The 27,281-nt window shown below is 33.9% G+C and overlaps 4 protein-coding genes across 4 annotated transcripts; all 4 read right to left on the minus strand.

Annotated features, from left to right (window-relative positions):
* Positions 1-32: 32 nt before the first annotated feature.
* On the minus strand, positions 33-6,917 carry LOC123884823 (RING finger protein B-like). The gene is made up of 11 exons (XM_045934055.1): positions 6,520-6,917; positions 5,957-6,106; positions 5,439-5,606; positions 4,907-5,059; positions 4,286-4,438; positions 3,420-3,584; positions 3,130-3,300; positions 2,028-2,214; positions 1,755-1,935; positions 961-1,228; positions 33-544 (listed from the first exon to the last, which is right to left on the minus strand). The coding sequence occupies exons 1-11, from the start codon at positions 6,689-6,691 to the stop codon at positions 480-482; spliced, it is 1,833 nt and encodes a 610-aa protein (XP_045790011.1). The 5' UTR covers positions 6,692-6,917; the 3' UTR covers positions 33-479.
* A 1,898-nt stretch (positions 6,918-8,815) lies between these two features.
* Positions 8,816-13,596, minus strand: LOC123887177 (RHOMBOID-like protein 12, mitochondrial). The gene is made up of 8 exons (XM_045936460.1): positions 13,210-13,596; positions 12,690-12,810; positions 12,057-12,176; positions 10,633-10,743; positions 10,282-10,320; positions 9,675-9,779; positions 9,531-9,572; positions 8,816-9,263 (listed from the first exon to the last, which is right to left on the minus strand). The coding sequence occupies exons 1-8, from the start codon at positions 13,533-13,535 to the stop codon at positions 9,174-9,176; spliced, it is 954 nt and encodes a 317-aa protein (XP_045792416.1). The 5' UTR covers positions 13,536-13,596; the 3' UTR covers positions 8,816-9,173.
* Positions 13,597-14,624: 1,028 nt separating this feature from the next.
* Positions 14,625-19,878, minus strand: LOC123885563 (ABC transporter B family member 25). The gene is made up of 17 exons (XM_045934847.1): positions 19,549-19,878; positions 19,239-19,310; positions 18,968-19,003; positions 18,797-18,871; positions 18,379-18,503; positions 18,190-18,289; positions 17,865-18,036; positions 17,480-17,598; positions 17,274-17,384; positions 17,040-17,184; positions 16,731-16,863; positions 16,289-16,364; positions 16,134-16,199; positions 15,848-15,955; positions 15,495-15,602; positions 15,210-15,407; positions 14,625-15,124 (listed from the first exon to the last, which is right to left on the minus strand). The coding sequence occupies exons 1-17, from the start codon at positions 19,600-19,602 to the stop codon at positions 14,921-14,923; spliced, it is 1,902 nt and encodes a 633-aa protein (XP_045790803.1). The 5' UTR covers positions 19,603-19,878; the 3' UTR covers positions 14,625-14,920.
* A 3,023-nt stretch (positions 19,879-22,901) lies between these two features.
* Positions 22,902-27,032, minus strand: LOC123887197 (squamosa promoter-binding-like protein 6). Its single transcript, XM_045936479.1, has 4 exons — positions 25,815-27,032; positions 24,766-24,902; positions 23,470-24,260; positions 22,902-23,220 (listed from the first exon to the last, which is right to left on the minus strand). Exons 1-3 carry the CDS (start codon positions 26,354-26,356, stop codon positions 23,485-23,487), a joined length of 1,455 nt encoding a protein of 484 aa, XP_045792435.1. The 5' UTR covers positions 26,357-27,032; the 3' UTR covers positions 22,902-23,220; positions 23,470-23,484.
* Between the last annotated feature and the right edge of the window lie 249 nt (positions 27,033-27,281).

Consider the following 27,281-nt stretch of genomic DNA (forward strand, 5'->3'; position numbering starts at 1 on the left):
CCAACGCGGCAACAAAGCAAACTTAGTACATATTAGCAACAAGCACGACTTGTTCCAATTTCCATCGCATGTAACCAACCTGGCTCAAACCATTTAAGATCAAGTTTGATCCTATTTCAAAATGATTACAGAAAAATTATAGTAAGAATTTAAGTAAGGTTTCATTCTGTGACCTGATAACAGAATCAAAAGGCTACTAACAAAATTTTCTTTCCTAGCGATGAAAGAAGGCAGCATATGAATAGAATCAAACTAAGAACTACTTTTTATCGCTACCTATACCTAAGGTAACCATGGTTTTGTTCAATAATAAAAGATTCAGATCAAAAGGTGTCGGCACAATTTGTATCCGACCAGTTGACGATGTTAGTCTATACCAATACCACCAGTTATATTGACCTTCTATGATCACCACCTTCAGAAGATGAGGTATGTACAAATAAATGCAAAGCAAACAAGGTCTTCATTTTCTCCTTAGCTTAAAATTGTTTTGCTGGTTCGCTGGATTCTCCTGTCCTTGGAGTTGTAGAATCCACCACTGCACCTACAATACAAGTTCATAGGAATATTTGATTTATGTTGGTAAACCAAGGTCCACTTTATATGGCTAGAAACAAGAAATATATCGAAAATAAACTTTTAAATAGTGTACAACTATTTTTTCAGTTCCTTAAAAATCACTTCCTTTCTCGAACATGATACCTCATTTTATCATAAAATTGTTCTAAAATCTTACAAAACACGTATCAGGTAAATCTGTATAGCATATTTTGAGATTTTGAAGAGAACGGGTAAATAAGGAATTCTAATAATAAAAAAAAATCGAGATACAGGTAGGTAAAGCCTCAAACAGTAATCTAGTGTTCGACCTTTGTTTATCCTAGATTTAACAGCTTATGCTATTTAAAATATTGGATTGTGTTAAATCCCAGAAAACAGAAAGCACACAAGTTTTCATACCTTGATTTGACAAATTCATAGGACTCTCAGCTGTGATAGGTTTCAGAAATTGTGTGTTCCAGTTTGATGCATCACTATTTTTATCATGCCTTGAAGCTTCTAAGTTGGAAATCAGCACGTTTGTTTGAACATTTGTTTGGGCTTCACCTCTGGAACTTGTCGCATCACTTGCTCCATCATTTTTCAAGTTACCCCCCAAGGTTGGTGTTTCATTTTTTTCAGCATTTCGATTCAAAGAAGCAGCTTCTGGTTCTGGGTTGGTATAAACCTGTACAGTTGTCGACAGTCAGATATTGTTAAATGGTGGCCATGGCCCCATCATGGCAGATTTTTTGACAACCATCATAGGCAATTTGTAAACGGATGCCCGGCATGGCGGTGCCACAATCTCCAATGGCGTGCTTATATGGTGGACTTTGGGCCTTCTGCCATCGACAACACTAATACTGGACGATATTTCAACCCATAATTACAAGATCCAAGTATACCATAATCACTTGACAATATTAAATCATAACATAACATCAAGACAAACTTCCTTTTAATAGGAAAGCTCAAGACTCTTGTGACTACAAGATCACAAGTTGAGATACTGAAATAAATCTCTTACAAAAGCAAGGTAGGGACACAACAAGTGTGACTCTTCCTTGGACTCCGTCACAGCAACCTCCTCCCCGTTACTCCCCAAAATAAGTCTCTAACAGGTGTATATTTAGAAAAAGGTAAAAGATATAAATCACTATGCAGGCCAGCTTCTAGAACTCAGACCAACATAAGTAAGAAAACAACTTAACCTTATGGTTAACAGCGGCATTGGCAGTTATTGGATTGCTTGCTGCAAGTGCAACAACAGCTTCAGAACTGTGTTGGAGAGGTTCCGGATGTCTATTTTCCATTGGATTCACTTTAGCAGTCTTAATGTTAGAATGTGCGCCATTTGAGATGACACCATCAATTTCACCAGCAGTCCTTTTCCTGATTTGATAATTAAGCATTACGCGAAGTTCAAACAAACTTAACTAAAAATTTATGATTAATACTAACAACAAAAAGTAACAGGTGTATACCTATTGATAACATGAGCGGATGGGTGAAGAGTGTTTTGTTTGTTTAAAAACAGAATTCCACGAAGAGGCTTTCCATCAATGACAGTTTCAATAGTATATCCTTCTGAGATATTTTCAGTAACCTTGGCTTCAAATGTTTTCTTTCCATGAGGAGAAATTGATTGATTTGCCGGGATATTTGGTCTATCTGCATTTATGTCACATATTTAGTTGTTCTCAAATGGGACATAGAAATATAAATACTCAACATTAATTCCATTCTTTTTGTCGTACTTGCGGTTCCATATTTTATTCCAGTGTTGTTAATCATGTATCACAGATAATAGTGCATTGTTCAAATTCTAATTTACCCTACATTGCTATAGCGCCGTTATAGCCACTATTTGACTACATTTTGTACTAAATAATGTGCCGGGGAACAATAACGATTTATTAATGTTGAAATTTGGGGAATTTAGGTGAAAGAATAGGAGAAAATAATAAGGAACAATAAAATATTATTGATAATGATGTTAATAACCCTAATTACAACATTTACATTATTTACATTAATCAAATAGTATGATACTACCTTGGTATTTATAACCAAGTGAATAAATTTAAATCTAAACTAAATCCCTTTATTATAGGGCTAAGAATAAACAAACCAAATCGAGATATTTTCTCAACAAATAATATTATAATATTTTCTATTCTAACAATTAAAAATCCACTATGCAATAGGGCTATAGCGCCGTCCTCTCCAAAAAAAAAAAAGGCTATAGCGCCGCTATTTGACAACACTTTTATTCAACACTGACTTGCCATAACTACACTCAATATCAAAGATAATTTATGCTGATTGGAAAACCAAGTTCTTCACTAACACAAATTGGTTAAATGAATATTACTACTAACAAAATTCTTGCTGCCTTAACTCGATTAGCCAAATGGCTGAAATCTTTATGCATAAGCCCTCATATACCTTTCAAGAACTTCCTCAATCCAATATACCAAGGTTGATATGGGCTAAAATCTTAAAACCATAGAATTTTACATGTGAAATTAGACTTTATGATATCCGTGAATCAGAAAATTCATATGTATAAAGGTAAATTCTTACTTGGCTGGCTATAATTCAACGCAGTCATGGCCTGGCCAATGTTAGTACCCACTCCATATCCAGCCATAACTTGATTTTGGCCAGGACTGAGATTTTGTTCTTCTTGGCATTTCAGCTTCAATTGCTTCTTCATAGATAACTTATCTGGTCTCAGTTCACTTTCCCCAAAACCTAAAAGTCAGAAATATATCACAATTAGTTATTAGTTATTTAGTGATAGAGAAATGCCATAACCAAATGATTGCTTTCGAAAAATTTAATAGTAGCATATGTAAAACACTTTGCTGAACCTGTATGTAGGTAATACATATCCTCCAGGGCTTCAAGACTCTTGTTACAACCGCCGATAAACACAAGAACGCCACCCTTAAATGGGTCTAAACAGTCACCGGCTACAGAAAATCTAGCAGAAGGACAATTGGTTGTAGGTGTAACGTTTGTCCAAACACCAGTATCTACAGAGTATGGGGAAAACTAAGTTAATCAATATTGATGAACATATCATGCTATTACTTTCAGAACAGCGAACAAGAATCAATAAATGAAATTAACTATATGTAACATGTCTTTCTGAAAAACGAGATCACCAGAAGCATTACAATAATCACTACGGCAAAATTTTGAAAAAAGATAGAACTGATCATGTGAATCATTAAATATCATCTGAATAAATGTTTTAACTTTTAATAACATGTTCCAATGAAATGTGTAGAAAAGGTCATTAAAAGATAGTTATTGGCACATCGACCTTTGTTCCACGATGGTTTAATTATTTACTAAAAAGATAAGGAGTGTCAGGTCAACACCAAAAAAAAAAAAAAAAAAAAAAAAGACAAGGAGTGTAATGAAAAAGTTGGAACAATTACACTCACAGCCAGTGTTTTCAAATAGCAGATACAGCAACACTATTGCGTAGCAGTACTTGAACAAATTATTGTTCCACGATACGCTATATACTACAAATTGTTGTGAAATTGTAGCTATAATCGCGCTGTAGAACTGTGCATGAAGGAATTTGAACAAATTGTTATTTTCCACGATTGACAATACTTCTCATTTTAAGGGCCCATTTTTCTTAAACTAACAGTTAAACCACAATATAACAAGAACAAAAACTTGAGACAAGAACGTATTCTATAAGCTATATTGAACATACCAGTATCAAGCATATAAAGGTCGTTGTATAGATTTTGGGCGTCTGTAAATCCACCAAAAACAAACAAGTTCTTGCCAAGAGAAACAGTGGAATGACCGGCCCGAGGTGGCAACAGTTGGCCCGATGTACTCAGCTCCCTCCAAATTAGAGTATCTAATATTTACAGAAGTTCGAAAGAAATTGATTATATTCTGATAAATACCCCATATGTTCCATCATTAATTTGTAACTGCATAAGTAACTGTGAGCATAGTTACTCAAATTGACAACTCATTATAAACATTGAATGACACCAATTCAACCATCAAATCAAACGTTCTTATTTACTACAGCAATCAATTCCACAAATTTTCATAAAATTGTAAAACTATTTGATATTTGATACTTCACCAAATAACTTTAAATGAATGTACAATAAGCTTTTGAAAAACGAGTAATTGTTGACAATAAGTTTACAAAGGTAAGAATTTCAAATTTATATGAAATTTTATGTGGCTTGATCATGATATAATAAGACAATAATCAACAATTGGATTATGAAATTCAATGTTTATAATTGAGATAATAAGCAGAGTAACTCAGCTCAAATAAACAAATGAAAAGGATAAGACAGGTTGATACCAGTGTCAAGGATATGGACGTCAGACAAATAATAATCATGCCCGTCTTCACCCCCTATCACAATAATTTTGTTCTTCCACGCTGAGAAAGTGTGGCTATCACGAGGTGATGGCGGTGTGCCTGATGTTGTAGGGCGCATCCAAACAAGCGTCTCTACAAGTGACACAGTGAAACTGAATATTATCAAAATAATGTACATCTAATACATCAATGAAAAGCAAAAGACAAATTCTCAAATACAAATGTAAATGTAAGAAGAAAATAAATCAAAAACCAATTAAAATGTTCGAAATCTCAGCCGTAAGTACTCCAAATCCAGTGAACTTGGTTATCACTATGTATCCAAACAAGAGCTCCATTGTCAATTTTAACTTATTTACAAAAATAATCAACAAAATAGGAAATCCTAGTCAATTTATCATATTTATGTCACCAACATGAGGTCTCACTTAAATGTTAAAGGGCATTTATTGTGTAGTGAACTAACGTGATTAATAACCGGCCTTTTCGCGGTATGATGAGGGAAAATTACCTGTATTCAGTATGTAAAGATCATTGTAGTAGACCTCACTGTTATTATCAGCAGATTTTCCACAGCCACCAAAGATGAAGAGTCGTTGGCCAACAACTGCTGCACTATGACCCTCACGAGCCTCTGGCCCATCTCCTCTTATAATTGGACATTCCCACATTTGCAAAGCTAAAAATAATGTAACAAACATCAGTAAGTTGTAAATAGATAAAGAGCATTTTACTACGTAGCTGCATAGCATTTATTTTCAGGTTTTAGCTTAAGATGTAGTTTGAAGTGGCATCGTCCAAAAAAGGTGCCGGACCAGAATTGCACATGCTCATGCAAAGATCAACCAACTTGAGCTAAAAACCACACATTTTAGCATACTCTTCATTATTGGATAAATTTCATATGAGGGCACACTAATAGAGTGTGGACCCAAGTTTTTGGTTTAGTCGATCCCACATAAAATTTGCCATAATAAAGAGTGCATCAAATAGTGTATATATAAGAAAGATATGAGAAAGATAACTCACAAGTGTCTAAAATATGCAAATCCTTCAGTGGATTCATTCCATCAGTACCCCCAAACACAAATAGTCTATCACCAACAACACTGCAAGTGTGACTGTCCCTTGGAGTAGGAGGAGTGCCTTTTATTGCAGGTTGGCTCCATGTCTGGTTCACTGCAAATCACCAAATATAAAATGCCACATTAACCAGCCAGAACATTAGAAACAAATGCATAAAAAAATTCAATTTTCATCTCCAAAGGACCACATCAGTTTCTAAAGGCCTAAAAAACTCTTCTAACAGCACATGGATCACAGCATCAATAAAAATATACAAAGACCTAAAAAACATGATTACAAAATTAAAGAAAAATCTTGAAAAACATGAAATTTGATAGAAATTCTTAAGAACAAGCAACCACAATACAAAATACTAACATATGTGGCAAAAATCTTCCATTGAATAACACAAAGAGCAAAGAGGGAAACACAAAAGTGCAATAAAAATTTCAAGATTCTTATCAGAAAATATCATAAAGCTAACAACAATGCCAAATCAAAGAAGAAAAAGAGTGACACAAACACACCAGTGTCAAAGACATGAACTTGGTTGGTCTGACAGTTATCTTTGCCATAACCACCAAAGACATAGATATGTCTACCACCATTAATGGAGTTACAGGTATGACCCCACCTTTTCCCTGGCCCTCCATCACCCTCTTTTCCAATCGGCTTAACCTCAACTTTTTCCCACCTCATTTTCTCGAGAAAATTATTTGATGAAGAAAGAAAAACACAATACCCCAATAATAAAATAATAAAAATAAAAACTTTTTATAATTGGGTATGTGGGGTTACGAAGGTGAAATCGAATGAGAGAAGAAAAGGGCATGCAAATGAAATGCAAGATTTGGAAAAAGATTAAAGTGTCAAAATCAGAGTGAAACTGATACAAACCGAGGCCAGTAAAAATTGAATCTTTCGTAGAAAAAAAAAATTAAGAAAAAGAAAAATTGAATTGAATCGTGCGATTTCATGTGACACGTGGAGAATTTAAGGTTGTTTGATCACGAAATATTGGTGTCAAACGTGGCATATAGGTTACTCGTTGGATTCCACTATTTCTTTCTCTTTATTTTATTTATTTATTATTATTTAGTAGTATATTTTATTTTCAACTAGTTGAAAGACCCGTGCGATGAACGGGTCAAATTTATTTAAAATAAAATATTTAAAAATTTATTATATAATATTATTAAAATAAAAGTTAAATTATTATGCTATTTTTTCTTTTAATATTGAACAAAGCTAGCTAAATAATAAATTCTAGTAGACAATTTGGCACTAATGGCTTCATCAAGTAGGAGAATTTTCGGGTCTAGAAGGAAACAGCTGCCTTGAGCACCATATGATTAGGGCGTGATGGATAAGAAAACCATACATCGTCTAGTTCCACTTCCCCATCATGATCACTACAATAATAGACATTTGATATCACTTCTCGTTTTAAGATCGTCTATCTTGTACAGAAACTATTTTAAACAGTGTTTTAAAAATCGGATCAACAAAACCGGTTGAATCGAAAACCGATTTAAACCGGTCAAAACCGGCGATTTAATAGACATTTGATTTATGCCTCAATTATTTTGGGTAAATTGCGCCTAAGTAAAATTGATTGTTATAGAGAGATAGAGAGAGGGACATTTTTGTATATCTTTATCTGAGTTTAAACTCGAGATTGTATAATTTTGCTTTTGTGTGAGTGTCAGATATGTTTGTCAAATCGTTTATAGATAAAAGAAATTAAAAGAAAATTAATTTTTACTACTTTTCAAAATATCATCCTAAATTGTCTTTTTTTTTGGTAAAAAATAATGAGATTCCATTAATAGAAGTTGGTGCAAATTTCTACCACACAATACAGCTCAAAATAAAGCTGGAAAGACTTATTTCAAATTTTACACCTTGCAAGATAAACGTTAAGGGACAAGACAATCATTGAAACCTTGCAAGCTAAACTAGCAAAGAGAGAATTTGTTCAAAAAAAAAAAAATAGCAAAGAGAGAATTTGAGAAACATAACAATAGAAAATAAAAGTACTAACAGGTAACTACAAACAAGCGAAAAATAGATTACCACATAAATAAACATAATATTAATATGATCTCAAGCTTTGTGAGAATGCTTTAAAAGAGAATCCTTTTTTTAAAAAAAAAACTTACTTCGAATTTGCATTACAAAATAATTGAAAATGATTTTGAAAATTAGAATCTGAAACACTAGAAGATACATAAAAATATTGATATTCCATTAAAACATACTCAACAATAAACAGATTATAGAATCTAATTTTTTTTTTTATATTGTTTACTTCAAAAAATAGATTCTGAATTATTCTAAAGGGCAAAAAAGGAATTTTGGGCCGGAAGAAAAGAGGGGTTAATAGTGACAAAAACATGCCATGCTAGCCCCGGAGGGGGAGAACGATAAGGGTTGGAGGTTTAGGGATGATTAGTGATTTTATAGCACAATAGAGAGAGGAAAGAGAGGAGAGAACAAAGGAATGATCATCAATTTCATATTGTGCATAAGAAAGAGACGACGCATGAAAGGAACCAATTGTTCACGAGAAAATAGACGGAATACACTTGCAACTGGAAGGAAAACACAATCAAACATAAAGAAAACACTATACGTCAATATATCTAACCATCAAAAACTCTAGAGCCTAAACCTTAGAGAGCAACGCGAGATAGCGGTGCAAGGACTTTTATTAGATGTTGCCCGTCGTCCCATAATATATGGTTTGTTTGACCATTTCACACAGATTAAAAAATGAGAAAATAAATTCATCAAAAAGTTCCCTGATAAAAACTGGACAAGAATCAAAAAACTTAAGGTCGAAACTACTATTACAACCAAAATTAGTCAATGCGTACAATTTAAATGGCATGCAAAAACATTGTAGTAGAAACACATGTCAACTATGTTGACACCCTTTACTCTAGTATGCGCATATGTAGCATATGCTACATATGGGTTGCTAATTCAAATCTAAACTAATAACTTCTTTTTGACAGAATAACTATTTTTTTTAAAACAATCTAACCCAATAACTTTACCTAATCTACATGGTTGGTAATTAAAAATGATAACAGACGGTATGTTATAGCATCAATAACTAATTGAATAGTATAATCAACAAAGTAAAACTTAGTTTTGCAGAGGTGTGAAAAAGGATTTAGAATCTTCCTTTCCGAACTCCTGCCCATGCTATGGCTGCAACTGCCATACCCCCTAAATGTGCAGATCCTGATATTGTACTGTCTCCCTACAATTTGAAAATCAACAATTATTTATAATGTTAGCCAGATGCTAATGCTTTGTTTTTGAGCATGTGCCAAGAAAGGGGAAAAAAAGGTTTTATAGTTGTTTGATAGGATAGAAGAAAAGAAAGTTAAAACTTCCCCGTCTCTTTTTTCATAGCACAAGTAATGAGTCTGACAATCCTTTCTGGACGACTAAGCTAATTGAGAAGGAAAATGCTATGAAAAAAGGTAAACATGATAATTAATAAGTTTGACAGAGTCCACCATACCTCTATTATCCTCAGCATATCTTTCCCGATCAAAAAGATCCCCTTGATTAACCATAATTTACAAGACAGAAGAAAAGGATATGTGAGTCCCGGATTAGGAAATTTTAGTTTTTTTGACCTAGCATAAGGTAGAGAACAGCTTACCAGCAATGCCGCAGGAACTGGTATAATAAAGTCCAAGTATAAAGTTGCTCTTGGATTGAGGAATATGTCCAGCAGCATAACTGCATTCACAGCTCCACTTGCTCCCTAATCATTGGCAAGTTCTGGTTAAATTAATGACTTTTAACTAATGCTGTAAGTGATAAAAGAAAATAACAATTTTCAGTGGCTATACAAAAATAACTTGATAATCCAACTATAACTTCATAGAAGCAATTTTTTAGTATTTTATTTGAAAGAACACTGATAAGTTTTGACATTTCTGCGACTAGGAGAACTTGATGGAGTCAAATAGTCAGTATATACTAGCTTGATGCCGGCAAGCCATGACGGCTTATTTACACAATCGTGTGTGCCATAGAGGTACTACAAACATAATTTTTGAGGTAACATCCTATTCAATTTGATTTCTGAATAGAAGGGTATTCAAGGAAATCAGCACAGATTAAAAGTAGAAACCATTCCCTTTAAACACATTACTCATAAATCAAAATTGACAAGTGAAACCAAGAACATCAGTGATTGCAAAACGCGTCCTACACTCCCTGAAGAAGGGAAACCTGTTATAGAATGGTTACTATAAGCTCACCAATGCTACTTTCTTTGAAGCATCGATAGCTCCCCAGCCCTGTTGCAAACAACAATGCAGAGAAACGTTAAAACTCAACAATAAAATGTTGAGAAGGATTTTCACATCTTTCAAAGCATCTCGACCAAAAGATGTATAAGTTCCAACCAAGAGTATAAATATTAACTTTTGCTCATATGTTAACAAAATATACTACAAAGCACCTTAGATACAAAATGTTTATTATCATTTGTATACTAATACTAAACCATACATTTCTCAAATAAAATTAAAAAATAAAATTAATTTCAAACTTTTAACGGTTACAGGTATAGCAAAATGAAAGTAAAATCGAGATAGTCATCACTGGACCTTTGATGTTTGAGCCTTGTAGGCTTGATGCACCAGATAGAAAACAGAACCACCAATTGCACCAGCAAAATATAGATTCAGCAGAAAGTTAGGTCCAAATTTACTTGCAATCTGCTCAAAGCCCAATTGGTAAGAGTTAAATATCAATGAAGCTAATGGTACAAATAACTGTTTGCAGAGAAAAAGAGTGTAGAAACAAAGTTTATCAATTAAATGATAGTATCTGACTTGCTCAAATTGATGTTCTTAAAAAGTCAAGTTATATGTTACTATTGAATAATTAAATCTACTGCCGTGTGTACCAATAGTGTAAGGCAAATCTTTTGTAGGGGCTTAGCCCCTTTTTACTCAAAAAAAAAAAAAAAAAAAAGGTAAGGCAAATGAAATGGACATTACATTGACTGCAAATTTTTGAGAAAAACAACAAAAATCAGTCATGCGAGAATTTCAGGGGGTGGCTAGTGGTACAATCACGGTTTTCAAATTGTATTGTACTAGTTTTAAAGTACCAACATATATTAGTAATTCCTTAAACTACAAACTCAATATTCCACATATAAGGGGGGTATTCATCCTAAATTTTACACCTACCGTCAAAAATATAAAAAAAAAATCCTAAATTTTACACCTAGTATTGGTGATACCAAGAAATTATAAAATGAGAAATTTATTAATCAGAAAGATTAAATGAGCCTACGAAAAGAAAAATGTAAAATAGGCATATCAACTCAAGTCATAACACAAAATCAAAGAGAATACATTGAAGGCATGATATAGCAAGTTATGAAGTTCATTTTGGCATTTTGCATACAGTCTAGAGCTAAAAGTGATTGGAAAAAATATACTACTAGTATCTATAACTTAAAGCTTGATGTGTGATTGCTGATTATTTGATTTATTAATAAAGGTGACACTAATAACCGTTTTACAATTGTCTTAGATGGAATTTGAACTCCGTCCCTGGAGGTTATTTAAAGTCAGGCTCTTACCACTGAGCTACATCTCATGGACAACTGATTATAGATTTATATTCAGTATATTTAAGATAAATCATCTGAGAAATGAAGTGGTTCACGATAAATCATTTGACGAGTGAACTTACACCGACAACTTTCAAGAGACAGAAAATCTGATAGTGTCTCCCAAAATAAACAAGCCTGATAATCTAGAATACCTAAGAACTTCAAGATATATGTTTCTTGTCAAAACTATTGGAATTTCAAATTAAATATCAGACTCCAAATTTCATAACCATTTGACATACTATTGTTTGATTTTTGGTGAATGTGAGTCTAGAGTCTAGACACCGACACCAACCCAAAACAAAATATTCCTAAGATAAGGAAAAGGAAAAAAAATAATATGAAGAAATCAGAGCGAAATAAATAATCATAAAAAATACAATTCAAGAGAAGGAACCGCACATTCATTCCAAAGAAGTAGAGTCCAATCATGTTGTAAATTAAGTGCCAGGTATCTACGTGACTGAATGCATTGGTAATCAAAGTGTGCAGGCGTCCACTCTTAATATTGTCCAAAGAGATCTGTTAACAGAAAATAAATGAATCGGCAGTATAGATGAAGTTAAATCAACACAGACAATAACATCAAAACAACACATTTACCAATTCCATCCTTCAACAGCTGGTAAAGTGTCAATCCAGCAATCATTATTACTTTGATGGAATGATGGAATCTACACTAATCTATATGCATTAGGCATGCATTTGGTCTGAGCATGACACAGTATCTCCAGAATAATCTTCAACTAGAAAATTAGGATACGCTGGCTATTATGAATTGTTTAAAGCATAAAAACGTTGTTTTTTCTCTTTCTATCCAAAAAACAAAACGTAAGAATATTGATACATCTGCAGTGCAAAGACAATAGTAATAAACCATGCCCCAGCAGTAACAGTACAGTCATATCGACGACTTCCCTAAGAAACATTTGATAAACCCAATCACAGGTGGGAGTTACATACAAAGCAAAGGTTGGGTAAATATATCTCCAAGTATCATCAAATTGAATAAAATTTATAAATCAAGATACTCACAGTAAAGTTATTTATCATAAACTTTTGACTTGCTACCCTCCAAAATAAATAAATAGCAGCATTAGCTACAATCAAGCCCAGAACCACGTCATTTGGTGTTAGCCCGTAGAACCATGATCTCCTGCAAAACAGATAAAATATATTATAGAAATACCATATAACACGTAAGCAGAGTCTAAACACTCAGACTAATGATTTGTCAAAGAAACAACAATAATATTGTGCATAATTGTCATCCATTTCCAATTCAATTTACGGGAACAAATACCATGAGCTAGCAAGGAGACTGCAGTACATTACAAGTTCACTAATTACAAAATGCACACAACCATACAAACCAATGTATATGAAATTCAAGCTACAGTGATACACCATTTAAACTTTAGTACATTATAGAGTAATAAGCAGTGATTACTATTTACTAATACTAATAAGCATATGAATTAGTAAGTAAATTTTCAAATTTGCAAATAAATATATACAAGCAAAAACCTCATAAACCCTAAATTAAAGCTCTTACCAACCACGACGGTAAGAATTATAATTGTGGTTGAAATTGAAGTTCTGACGGTGAAAATGAACTCTGGGAAGAGTACGATGAAGTAGGTTTTTGGCGAATAAATTGGAGAGATAGTTTCGAACGATCATTGATTGGGATCGGCATGAGTGAAAATGATGAATGGCAGAGGATGGTGAGGGAATGTGGTGCCCTAGATTGGAAGGTTGGGCAATGTGAGTTGAAGGACGAGTTTGAGAGATACGGTGAGGATTAAAGGAGAGGTTGGGTTGAGGTTGGTGGTGATGGTAGCGTGTGACCACCGTTAGCCTCCGAACTAAGCTCTGCATTTTTTTCACTGTTTGATCATAAGTTGGAGTGTAGCTATCCCGTTTATTTGGAAGAAAAAAGTGATTATTTTGGAATGAAAAAAAGTGATTTTTTTTTAGTCTAAGTGATCTTAGCTCAATTGACACTTGACAGAAACATCGCATATAGAAGTTTGGGTTCGAATCCAGGACACTCCACTTATTCACTTTGAATTTTCTAGCCATCAGGTTGCATGACAAAAAAAAAGTGATTTTTGTTCGCTATAATTTAAAAGCATTCACTCGGTCAACACCTTGTGTGTTTCATAGATTTTCTGATAGAGGTTACTCATTGCTAACAATGGTGAAAACTTCGTATCAATTAACCTAAAATAAAATAAAAAAAGAATAAGAAGTAAAAAGTTCTAAAAATCTAGGCAAAATGCGATCCTTAAACTTTAACGTTTGTATGAGATATGTCCTTTAAGTTTTTTAAGTTACAAATAGATCATTTAGGTTTTGCGTTTGTATCAGATAGGTCATTTAAGTTTTTTAAGTAACAAATATGTCCCTTAAGTTTTTAATTTGTAACATCTATGTCCTATTTTTTAAGGACATATATGTTACAAACGTAAAATTTAAATGACCTATTTGTAATAAACGTAAAACTTAAATGACCTATTTGTTACTTAAATATCCTGAATAATTATGTAGATTTAACACGAGAATTAACAATAACAAGTACATTTAAATAAAAAAATTATTGGATAAAAAAAAAACCACTTCCCCAAGATTTCTTCCTTTTTTTTTGGTTAACATCGTGCATATTACCAAAATCTCTCACCACTAGACCAAACCTAGTGGTTTGACACAATTTCTTCCTTCTCTTCAACGTCGAACATGAATTTCAACGATTCGATAATAGATCATTGGGATACAATTGGTAAATCAATGTTTTAGTTTTTTCATTATTCTTTTTGATTGATTAACATTTAGCAATAGTTATGTAACTGTACTATTTTCCCCATTCAATGAAATAGAATTGCTTTGATTCATATTTTTCTCTCATTCATGAGTTTTTAATTTCTTATCAGACCCCTAGCTACACGTTTGCCATGGTTGCACATTATATTTCGAATCACAGACTCACATTTGATGTAAGCAACTTCATTTAACTGCTCAAGCATTTTGAGTTATCTGACAAGCATGAAAAGCTAACTTTCTTCGGTAAGCAAACTTGCAAAAATCAAGTGTACAAAAACATAATGCTCAATATAAGGAGCGAGATTTTAACTTAAGACTTGTGTCTCGAACTCGAAGTATAATGTGCCCTTTCCCCTAACCTCTGCGGTCAGACTAGAGTGTTCTCACATGTACCGTGGCAACTGGCAATTGGCAACAGTTATTCATAATTTGCTAGACATAGATTAGACTTCAGTTTTTGTTGTTTGTAGTTGTCTCTTGACTAATGCAGTATAAACACCATTCTTTTCGAGAAGCTCGTCATGAGTACCACTCTCGACTATTTGACCATCAGAAACAACTGCAACAGTATTAGCAGTTTTCACAGTTGATAACCTATGAGCAATGACTAAAACTGTCCTTCCCTTCATGATAGAATCCATAGCATCCTGCACCAAGATACAATGATAAGAAAATTTTACATTTCCATGAAGCTGGAAAAATAAACTCGTATAAACTAATGTGTTAACGCACCTGCACTAAGTATTCGCTTTCAGCATCTAAGGCACTGGTGGCTTCATCAAGTAGGAGAATTTTCGGGTCCATAAGTAACGCTCTAGCAATTGCTATTCTCTGTTTCTGTCCTCCTGAAAGCCGTATGCCTCGCTCTCCAACATGGGTCTTGTATTTTTCTGGAAAATTTGATATAAATTCATGCGCATTGGCCATTTTCTGCATTCAATTACATACCAATCATGAGCAAATGAAAGATGGGAAAGAGATATTGTCTCATTTGTGTAAGAAGGCATTAAATATTACAGCTGCTCGTTCAATATCAGCGTCGTCAATTTTGCCATCAAATCCATAAGCTATGTTCTCCTCTATGGAACAGTTGAAGAGCGTAGGCTCCTGACTCACTATACTGATCTGCAAATATGGGAGCAAACTGCTTTAGTTATCGAAATCACACGGAAAAAAAATAATTTTGGCAGGTTAAATTTTGATTGATATCATGTATGTATATCAAGTTAAACCATGGTTACATGGCGGAACAACTACTTTTGTGCCAAATTAATGATCGATGGTTACAGTGTTTGGCAATAAATAAATAGAAATACAAAACTATTTTAAGCACCAAATATTAAAATAAATAAAAAAAACAAAGGAAATACCTTTCTGTGTAAATGTTTGTGTGATATTTCTACCAGAGGAACACCATTCACCAGAATCTTTCCCTTGGTTGGGTCATAAAATCTTTCAATTAAGTTTGCAATTGTAGTCTGCACAAACAAGAACCAAGTTAATGGAAACGAAGTTTTTCGTTTTAATGTACATTTCTTTCTATTCTTTTATCCAAGCATGTTAAATAAGAACCTTGTAGAACGATGAGCTGCTAAAATAAACACAGGAAGAAAGGTAAAAGTAAGAGAAGATGATCGCAGGAGGATATGGACTAACCTTTCCGCCACCGCTTGGACCGACAAGAGCAACCTTTGAGCCAGGTTGTAGTTTTATATTAATACCCTAAAAATGAATAGAGAGTTATACTTGGTTTTAATTATTTACCACTGAAGTTGTATAACCAGAACATAAAACTAGAAGGAAACAGCTACCTTGAGCACCATATGATTAGGGCGTGATGGATAAGAAAACCATACATCGTCTAGTTCCACTTCCCCATCATGATCACTACAATAATAGACATTTGATATCACTTCTCGTTTTAAGAGATCACCTATCTTGTATAGAAAATATTTTAAGCAAAAAATGAGTGTATTTAATTTATGCAATAGTTTTGGAATTCATGTTATAAAATTATGAGGAGTGAAATAGATGCTTAGCGCTTTTGTACTCCAATCTATGTTAGGCTTTCATCCTGTATATTACATAGTCCATTTCTTAATGAACGAATGATCACTTGTTCATTGACAATGCAGGGTTTAAATGCAGAATTAGGATGCTGGAAAGTCTTTAATATAAGAATAAAGAACACTAAAATAGGTAGAAGGGAATGTGAAACTTAAAAGTATATTTTAGAAAATTTATGTAACTGACCCTAGAGGACATTTATCTCCCGCCTTAGGCATGGATGAGGCACGATCCAAAAGTTGAAATACCCTTCTGCTAGCACCGGCGGCTTTCATAACTGTAGTATACAATCCCGACAAACCAGATATAGAGGATCCAACTACAAGGCAAAAGTAATTGAGTCAGCATAAGTACAATACTGGCAGTTTGAATACAACAGATCAAATCACAGCTGAAACAAATAAAAAAGGAAAATAACTAGCATCTTAACATACTTTCATTTCTGAATGAAGATTCTTTAACTAGAAAGGGGAAAAAATAGAAAGAGGAAAATACCTGAGAGACTATAAAGAATGAAAGATGTAAGATCGCCCGAGGTCATGGCACCCTGGATCGTCAAATTAGCTCCATATATAACAACTATAATAACTGAAAGTGTAGATGCTGCATTAAGACCTCCAGAAAAGAGTCCAACAACTTTCTGCATAACAAAGTAGATAAGATTAAATGTTGAAAGGGCGATAAAATTAAACACAAGCACGTGGATCAAAATATAAATGACTAACTTACAGCTTGTTTAAGTCCAAGCGATAAAGTCTCGTTAACTTTCTCGGAGTATCGTTGTATTTCATAATCTTCCTGAGCAAAAGATCTAACTGTTCTTATTGCACCAAAGGATTCCTAAGCAACACAAACAAAATTTAAATCGGTTAGCACATCTTCTCCTATGAAAAAGAGTTGAAGCTATTCTAATCTGTTTAATGGGAGAGACATACCTCAGCAATTGAAGAAGATAATGCAGCTGCAGCTTGAGTTTTATGAGAGAGTTCACGCAGGAAACGACCGAATTTACGAACACCGACAGAAATAAGAGGTACAACAATCAAAGCCAATACTATAAGATGTTGTCAAGAGAGAGCACAAGTTAGGATAGACCTTAGATAAAAAAAATAAAAAATAAAAACCAGACCAATGTAATTATGTGCCATTTAGCTCATTTGAAATTTTATCTAATTTTGCTTTTTACGAGTTTATGCTGCTAATCTATTACTTAATATGCTGTTCAGTATTAAAATTTTATATTTAATTTCCATGAACTTGATTGGTTCAAAATGATTGGTTTGCCTTGATGAGTGTGTAGGTGCTTCACATATTACTCACATGTTAGCTTCCATGATGTTGCAAACATGAAGCTGAGACCAATAAATGCACTTGCCAAGTTTCTCAAGGCCTCAGAGAGGTTGGTAGTTGCAGCATTCTTAATGATCTGTGTATCTTCAGATAACCTACTTAAAAGTTCCCCGGTTCGTGTAACATCAAAGAAAGCTATTTCCTGAAAAACCATCATAAACAAGCATTTATTGGCAGCTATGGATAATTACTAATTAAAAGCTGCAGAATTGAAAAATATTACTCTCCAAGTTACTAATAGTAACACAATTGTAATGAAATAATGATAGGTGTCATTGTGAAAATATTGTTTTACCTGGTTTACAAGGTGACTGAACAAATCCTTCCTCAGGCGTGCAACAACCCTTTCGCTGGCAGTATAAAAAAGCCATGCTCGAAGCGCTGAGCAAATTGAACTGTAAAACTCAAATAAGTCAGTGAACCATTTGAGATTTAAAGAAATTCGCGTGATATAAAAAGGAAACTACTGAAGCATTGATCATACCCGAGGATAACGATGATAAAGATTTCTAGTATGGTGCTCTTGACAGCTTCTAATGCTGCATCTTTGTCCTCAGGAGTTCTTATATCTCCTGAGACAATATCAATTATCTTCCCACCAAATTTTTGCTGCAGCAGCAACATATTTCCATGTTCATAAGAAAGCAATTTTAACTTTATAAAAGCTATATGTATACGGGCTGACATAACTTTTAGTGTGTGTGTGTGTGTGAGAGCTCTGTAGCCCCAACGCTTCTGATCGAAGGCGTGTCAAGAGTCTGACACAAACACATATGATTACATTCAATTAGTTCATTTCCTCAAATTATTAACAGTGTCAATGTGTCATTGACACTGTCATGATCGTGTCTATGTCAGTGCTACATAACATGTGTGAGAGAAAGAGAGAAAATGATGCATACAACTAAGGTACTTGATGTGGCAGCAATTAATAGAGCTATTGTAGCAATGACCAATTTTCCAGCCTCAGGCTTTGCCTGTGATTATTTTCCAAAACAGAAAAAATTAGCAACTTTAACAATCCGAATACAAACATTTCAGCTATACAAACATCTAAGCCAGTAGCTACTTACAAGTGAAAACACTCTAAAGAATCCAACATGTGCAGCCTGAAATTTTCATGTACATAAAATTAGCAAATTATTCATAACAAAATTAGCAAATTGTTGTCCACAAATCCTAGCTCAGCTGGCAGAAATGCCAAAATTGCTAGGTCGGACCCAATGACCGGGGTTCGAACCCTGGTCCCTCCACTTTGTGTGTGAGTTTCCAATGACTTGTCATTTCGTCTATCAACAAAATAAATTAACAAATTGTTTGTAACGATAATAACACGACGATTACCGGTACTGCATCACCATGTTCAAGGTCTGCGAGTTGATCAGCTGTAGAATCATCTTGTCTCTTTCCCTTTCTCTATAATATTAAAAAAAAAAAATTGAAAACATATACAAAATAATTTTGTCAGTTTTTGTACTGTAATAAATGCATATAAGGGGGGGGGGGGGGGGGGGGGGGAGGGGGGGAGACCAATAGTAGGGTAGCCTTAAGCAACAAAACCATGCATAATCTTAAAAAACTAACCATCAAAAGAACATAAAAGTGAAATTAGAAGAAGAATGAATGAATTGAAGAGAAAGAAAGAAAGACTTACAGAACCGCGGTCAGCCTCCAAAAGAGGAGCTCTTTCACCTCTTAAGCCGTTCATTCTCAATGAGTTCCCTTTCTTCCACTATCACGCTTATATTCAATAGTCAAATGTACTAGTAAGTTAAGTTGTGACATCAATACTGAGGGAGGTCAAGTCTTTATAAAAATAAAAATTAAATCTTTAAGTGGTTTTTTGTGGTTATTGACCGAGGATTACAATTGGTCCAAAAATGGACTAATTTAAAACACATTAATTTTACCTCTCATATGTGGAGATGTTCATTTAAAGTAAAAAAAATTCTTGCAATCAATGTTAATTCAATCAATGTTAATTGATTCATAAAGTGATCGGCGTTGAACTTGATAAAAATTTATTAGAAAGAAAAATAGAACACTTATTAATGGTTAGTTGATTCAGTGATGATTGACGTTGAACTTGGTAGGGAGGACGCAGTTCGATCCCCACAACTGCGATCGTAGAACTGACCCCCAAACCAGATTAAACCTGGTGGTTAAAGCCAAAAAAAATATATAACACTTAATATCATAACTGACTCCGAATCTGATTAGGTGGTCCAATGGACCACATATGGTGGTGAATAAATTATAAGAGACTTCTACTAAAAAATTTAAGGTAAATAATTAATTTTGTTATTTATATGTGAATAAGAATGAATTTGGAAATAGGCCACACATAGAGACGTGAAGACCTATGGTTACTTTAATATTTTGTTTGTTTTAGTTTAGCTTTATATCTTTTGGGGTTTTGTATACTTTTAGATTGAAAAAATCTTAGTATTAGGCTGGAGACATCAGCAGGTATAGTGCTTGCAGCTTTTAGCATTGGTTTGGTGGTCCGTGAATGTGGCTCCCACACCTCCACGGAGGCAATGCTTTGTTTGACTTATTTCTTTATTCACAATCCACGTGGTGCCATGTCACTATACATCAATAAATGAATTTGTTTATTCAATATTTGGAATAACTTATGTAAAATGCTCAAAAAAGAAAAATAAAGTGGTTTAAGTCAAATGATTAATAAACTTTAATTAATGTGGAATTACTAGAAATCAGCATGTTTTTGTTATGAAAGTATTTGCAATTCAATCTGTCATTAGCCAAGTTAAAAAAATTGTGGCAACATCAGTAGTAGAGCAAGCTCAACCTTCTTCGACACATATAGGAGAGCTACTATACTTTGGAGATTTTTTGGAAGAAGTCTTGCCCTGACACATAGGAGAGTTACTATAGATTTGAATTATGTGCATGATTGCACTGAAGTCGATTATACCTGGACCGTTCGATATTGATCGGACAGTCCAAATGTCCTAACTATATGCAGTGTGACTACACACAGTTCAATTCCAAGCAACTATACTTTGGAGAATATGAAATGTGTAATTATTTTAGTGGACAAGTGTAATATTGAGACGTAGGAGAGCTTAAACAATGAGATGTTTAATTAATTTAGTGGACAAATATTCATTCCGAGTTAAATTCGCCACTTCATTCCAGCAAGCATATTTCCATGGCGACTTGGAATGAATATTTGTCCACTGCTGCAACGGAGGTTAACATGTGGTGTATTACTCATGACAAAAAAAATTGGCCTAATCTAGACTAGAGCATTTTCTTAACAATGAAGATGTTCCTTTCTTGGGGTCTGATCTTAGGTTGGCGCCTTTTGATTCCGGAAGAAGAGTGTGTGTCTTGTCTTGGTAAGTGGTAAAGAGTTATGGGATTGATTACTGTTGAGCTTTGGCTTGGAGTTTTTTGCAGAGGTTCAAATGGATGTCTTGTGATAATTGGTGTGGATTTGTCTGAGTGATTAAAACCTTCTCTTGAGATGAAATGTTCTTTGGTCTCCAAAGTCATTTTATATCATGAAAGTTGCATTTGGTGGCAACTTTGTGCATAAGATGTACTTCAACACTTCAACTAAGAGAATTACTTTTGTCACCTTATCGGTTACTCGCGCGCCCTGCGTGTTTCCCATTTTACCCTTCGGCTACTTAAGTAGCGGACGTTATAAATGTTTATAACCTCCGCTACATGTTATAACAATGAGATTTTTTAGAAAAAAAACACCCTCCTACGTAGAATCCGCTACTTAAGTAGGGGACGAAAATATTTTGGTAATTTTGTAGGGCGTTCCTGGAAACTGTTAAAAGTAATTATGTTCAACTAACAGGCAATGTCGAAATTGTTTGGGCTGGACTTATATCTTGATTTCATAGTATTTCTCTCGATGTAATATCATGGGACTAATTTTTCTTAATGTACTTTATTTTTCCTTTGTAATATATTATATGGTTATGTGTATTCTCTTTAGAGGTTGAATGCTTATGTAGATCTTATTGATGCATTTATGTGTATTCTTAGAATCACAATTTTTTATCTCTGATTTATTTTATATCAAAATTCCCTGAAAAATACAAGACTTTTGTTGGAGAGCGAGGCACAAGGCTTTCAGGAGGACAGAAACAGAGAATAGCAATTGCTAGAGCCTTTGCATTTATGGATGAAGCCATCAGTGCCTTAGATGCTGAAAGCGAATACTTAGTGCATGCGAGTGCAAGTGAGTTAAGTTACCACATTTGATTATTTTTCTAGCTTCATGAGCATGTAATTTTCTTATCAGTGTTTTGCACAATAAGCTTAAAGATGTCATGTGTTTGGTGCATGCATGATGCTATGGATTCTATCATAAAGGGTTGTTCATAGGTTATCAACTGTGAAAACTGCTAATACTGTTGCAGTTATTTCTGACGGTCAAATAGTTGAGATTGGTACTTATGATGAGCTTCTTAACAAAAACCGAAATCTAATCTATGCCTTGCAAATTATATGAACCACATTACTTGTGAGTCTGCTCAGTGCTCACAAACCGCGGAGACGAGAGGGCACACTATACTTCCAGTCATAAGTCTTGAGTTAAAATCTTGCTCCTTAAATTTAGCATTATGTTTTTAGGCACCTGAACTGAGCATGTTTGCTTGGCATCATTTAACAGAAGAAGATAGCTTTGTATGAAGACGCAAATTGTCAAAGACAAACATTGTTATTTCTTAGTACATAAGCATCTTATCGATTTATTTTACGGACTAGCTTCCATTTGTCTTACGGAACTATTTAGTGCATCTTTAGAATCATGGCGGATTGGACAAAATCATAATGACTCATTGAAATTTTGTCAAATTTGCTGGGATACCAAACAAGCATTTATTTTCTTCTAGATTTGGTTTCTAGTCTACACATGAAGTTAATTATGATTTTTTTTTTTAATTACTAGCGTTTTTATTCCGACCAGTATAATTTACTTGAATAAAAAAAAAAACAGATGATCAGACCAGTATCTATGCCCTAAATAGCATCCTTTGATCCATATAAGGCTTTTGATGATTATTATTACATCATGGTTATATACTAAAAACTGAGGGACAATTGCATCCCATATTCCAAAACAATAAATATTATTGATATAGCCTGACTTGTTTAGCAAGTCAGCTATTCTACTTACAAGTTCTTAATCCGAATCAGCGTGCAAGAGAACTATTTAAAGTAGTTAGCAGAAGAAGAGAATGGCACCATTTCAAGCTTCTACTTCCTTGTCGCCTAAGTTGTCTATGATAACCGGTTTACATAGGTGTCTGACGTATAATACACAACTTGTTTCCTGCATCAAATGGAATATGAAATTAATCTTGTAAACCTCTGATATGAACTATGTGGTGAGACAATCACTACGCAATGGAAAGCAAAGATGCGAGTAAGCAGGTAGTGTCTTTCATTCGCATTAGTCCTTTTGCGTAGGTCAATTTAAAATATGAAATTGTGTTAGAGGTGATAATGTGGTTTCAACTTTCAAGCTAGTGCATGATAAAGATCATTAAATTTTCATGAAGCACAAAGAAGTACAACATACCTATTCCAAATCACCTTAAGTAATCCGGAGAGTGCAAGAAGAATCACTCTCATTCTTCACCTGAAAAGATTGTCTGCGATGCTCAACTCGTTGAAGCTGTGTCGACAGCTGTAGTAAGTCAATGGTTGCATCATCTTCACATGAAAGACAGTCTTTAGCATTCACAAAATCAGAATCTTGGAAGATCTCATCTACAATTTCAAAGTTCACAATATCATTATTGTCTGATATCAGTATAGGACTGAGATGATTTCCATCTGGAGGATTTAATTCCGATGGAAATCTATCATAAAATTGGCTTGAGGAAGTTGTCTGTGATCTTATGCTGTAGAGATGTTCATGGCTGCTTGGAATAACCAAAGGCTGATCAAAGGGAATTCCCGATGATTGGCTTGAAGTGTTCTTGGATTGAGATGACAGAAGAGAGAGAGCACAAGTGTCTGAGGCTCCAGATAATCCTCGAACGGTTGATGATGTATGAAAAACCTTGAATTCTCCACTTCCTAAATAGGTGTCTCCAACGGAATGCACATAATGGCTATTATTGTTTTCACTAAACATGCTGCCTGTAGTGGATGTGGCAACATTTTCATGAAGAAAGGGAAATTGTTTTCCATTGTACGAAGCAAATGAAGATCTTTGTTGAGGATGTCCATTGGTAATAGGCACAGAAGAAAGATGCATAAAGCCGGTTTCATGTTCTGTTTTCGTAGGTCTCCAGAAACCATTTGGCAACACTTCCGGACAGATAAAAGATGCTGGTGGTGCCTTGGTTGCTTGAAATATGATATCTGCAAGAACCATAGGAATGGATCTTCTTAAATATCGAATTGTACAATTATATTAATATCAGATGACTACAAAAGCATAAGAAATTGGCTTCCGATAATGAATTATTATAAGAGTCACAGGCCACAACTACTATAAGTATTAGTAAATGTGCGGAAAATAGGTGGCAGCGATGTTTTACACGGTACAGTAGTAAGGTTAATAACTTAACTATACGATCAACAACTAGTAATTTAAGTAACTGCAATAAATTAGATTTCGATTCGGTTAGAAAACAGATAGAAATTTATGATTAACCATAAAGAGATACTTAATTCCTGCTTCAGACATTAACTAATGTTGAATAAGTAACCTATGGTTCACATCAACCACAACAGAAGAAATCAATGTAATTTAATGAGTGCAAAAAGCAAGAAATGAATCTGTGAATGACAGAAAAAGGAGCGTGAACTGTGACGAATAGAGTTAAATTATGATCTGTTTTCATTATAAATATATTATTATTACCACCACATGGCTGAAACAATCTCCTGGAATTTGCAGAGTGAACGCCTACTTGTGGTTTCCTTCTACGCTCATTATGGCCTGCAAGTCGTTTACGGCAACTGCGCTTACCATCATCAAATTCAGACAGCAAATGAAACCTGAATAACAAACTAAGCATTAACTATACAGCTTCTTATTTCAAGCTTATCATCTTAAGTAGAAGCATCACTAAAGCAAAACCTATAGTTAAAAAGCATTATATCATAATAATCATATAGGTGCAAGGAACAAAAGCAGATAAGGCTTTTAAAAAAAAAGGTATGCCACCATAATTTGGGCACATTAAGGTTTTTCATGTCATTAGCAGTGATAATTTAAAATAAAATTAACCATATTTGACTGTGATTCTCTTCAATATGCAATAAAAATTTCAATTATTGCGATGCAAGCAGAATTTTAAACCTTGCTCATGTTATACAATTCAACAAGTAAAGAGTCATGTTTTAGTACTCCAATAGGCTCACACACAAAGTAGACAGAACTTGATTTCGAATGAACTAATTTAGTAAAAAAAAAATTGGTTCTGATGACAAAACTTGATTTCGAATGAACTAATTTAGTAAAATTGATTCTGACTAAAACAATTTCAGGTTGATATTTGGATACATTCGTGTAAAATAGGGTTGACCATTAGATTTGAGGCTATAAAACAATTGTGTAGAGGCAACAACTCCAAATACTAACTTCAAGTTAAAATCAATTATGAAGGAAAAGCAATTCTACTTAAGAACATTCAAACATATCAAAATCAATTATACAACTCTAGAATCAATTTTGCTTCATCCAAGAATGAAATCAAACATCTATGAAGCACGAACACTCTTCAGATTAGTCGTGTCCCGGTGTCGGACACCGACACGACACCAAAACTTATGATTACACTGAATTATGTCACTTTCTCATGTTATTATCGGTGTTGTCAGTGTCTGGTATCCGTGTTCGTGCTTCATAGCCAAACATACACTAAAATGAATTGAAAGAAGTACTAATCTTGAAAAAAATTGACCAACCTACTACATTGTTGACAAAACCTTTGCTCAATTCCATTCACTATGACTATAGCTGTCTTGGAATGAACCTCACAAACTTTGTGCCTCTTATGATAATCTTTACAAGAACTAAGATCCTTGTTACATCCATAAACTTGACAATATGCAGTCATTGAATGCACTCTCACTCTCTTAGGAGGTATTGATGATTCACAAGAAGACAAAATAGTTGATCCTACTCCTTTGGAAAATGCAGCACCAATACTAATAGCATCTCCATGATTACCAAAATGTCCTAGCTTCAAATCAATGAGAGAATCCCAACCATTAGATTCCACCATAGAGTTTGAATTTGAAAACTTGAAATTGGTTTCCCCTTTTACAGATAATTCATTTGGGTCACCAAATTTATCATCAAGTTTCCTACTTGAAACACTTCCAATGAAATTGAAATCATCAGAAAATTGTTTCCCTAAGATTTCACAAAAACCCATTTCTTCAGAACATTGATTCTCATTAGAGACATAACCCTTTTCTTCAGAAATATAACTCCAAGATTCCATTGCATGTAACAGAATCAGGGAACCAAAAAACCAAAAACCAAACAACAAAAGTTACAAAAGACTTGAGTTGTCGTAGGAACAGTGTCTTAACAATGATGCTGTAGCAAAAGTTAAGGTTTTTTTGTTATTATAGTATTATGTTTTTTTTGCATAGCCATTGAAAAAGCATATTTTTTAGATAGGTAAGAGACAAGAGAGTGAAGAACAAAAGAAAGACAGAAAAAGTGAACAAGTTTTGGAGGTTTTGTTCAATTCTTTGTTGTTGTTGTTCTTGAGAAACCAAATAAAGCCAAAGAAGATAAAGAGAAAGGAAGTGATGAGTGAAAATTACCCAGATGGTAGGGAAGAAAGAAAGTGTCAGAACTCAGAAAAGCACGTGAAGAAAATGGAGTAATGATGATGATGAAGGTGTGTCAGGTTGAACAGAAGATTACTACTACTGCTGTAACTAGAATCCAAGTTGAAATTATTGGAGTGAAAAAGAAAGCCATTGATGAAGGGGTGAAGAAAAGGAAATGATAAGTGCTAGTTGGTAGTAGAAAGTGCATTTGAATTGAAAGAAATAGTGAGATTGATGAAGCTGAAAGAGAGAATGGAAATTCAAGAGTAGTGGTAAATTTGTGATGGAGTATTTTTCAAATAATCTAAAAAATAGTTTTTATTTTTTTTCTTCTTATAATAGTAAAGGGATGAAATATACATTTTAATATAAAAATCTCTCTTTTAATTTTTTATTTTTTTTATTTACGACGGAGTTGATGATCGAACACAAGACCTCTAACATACTATATTCAAATCTCTCATCACTAGATCAAATCTAGTGGCTTTTAATTTTTTTAAAATTAAAATATATGTTAATACGACTCATTGAATAAATTTAAAATGGAAAAATTAAATTTTACATTTTAACCGTTAAGTTTTAAAT

This window comes from Trifolium pratense, linkage group LG5 (assembly GCF_020283565.1).
Source record: "Trifolium pratense cultivar HEN17-A07 linkage group LG5, ARS_RC_1.1, whole genome shotgun sequence".
In the NCBI taxonomy this organism is placed as follows: domain Eukaryota; kingdom Viridiplantae; phylum Streptophyta; class Magnoliopsida; order Fabales; family Fabaceae; genus Trifolium; species Trifolium pratense.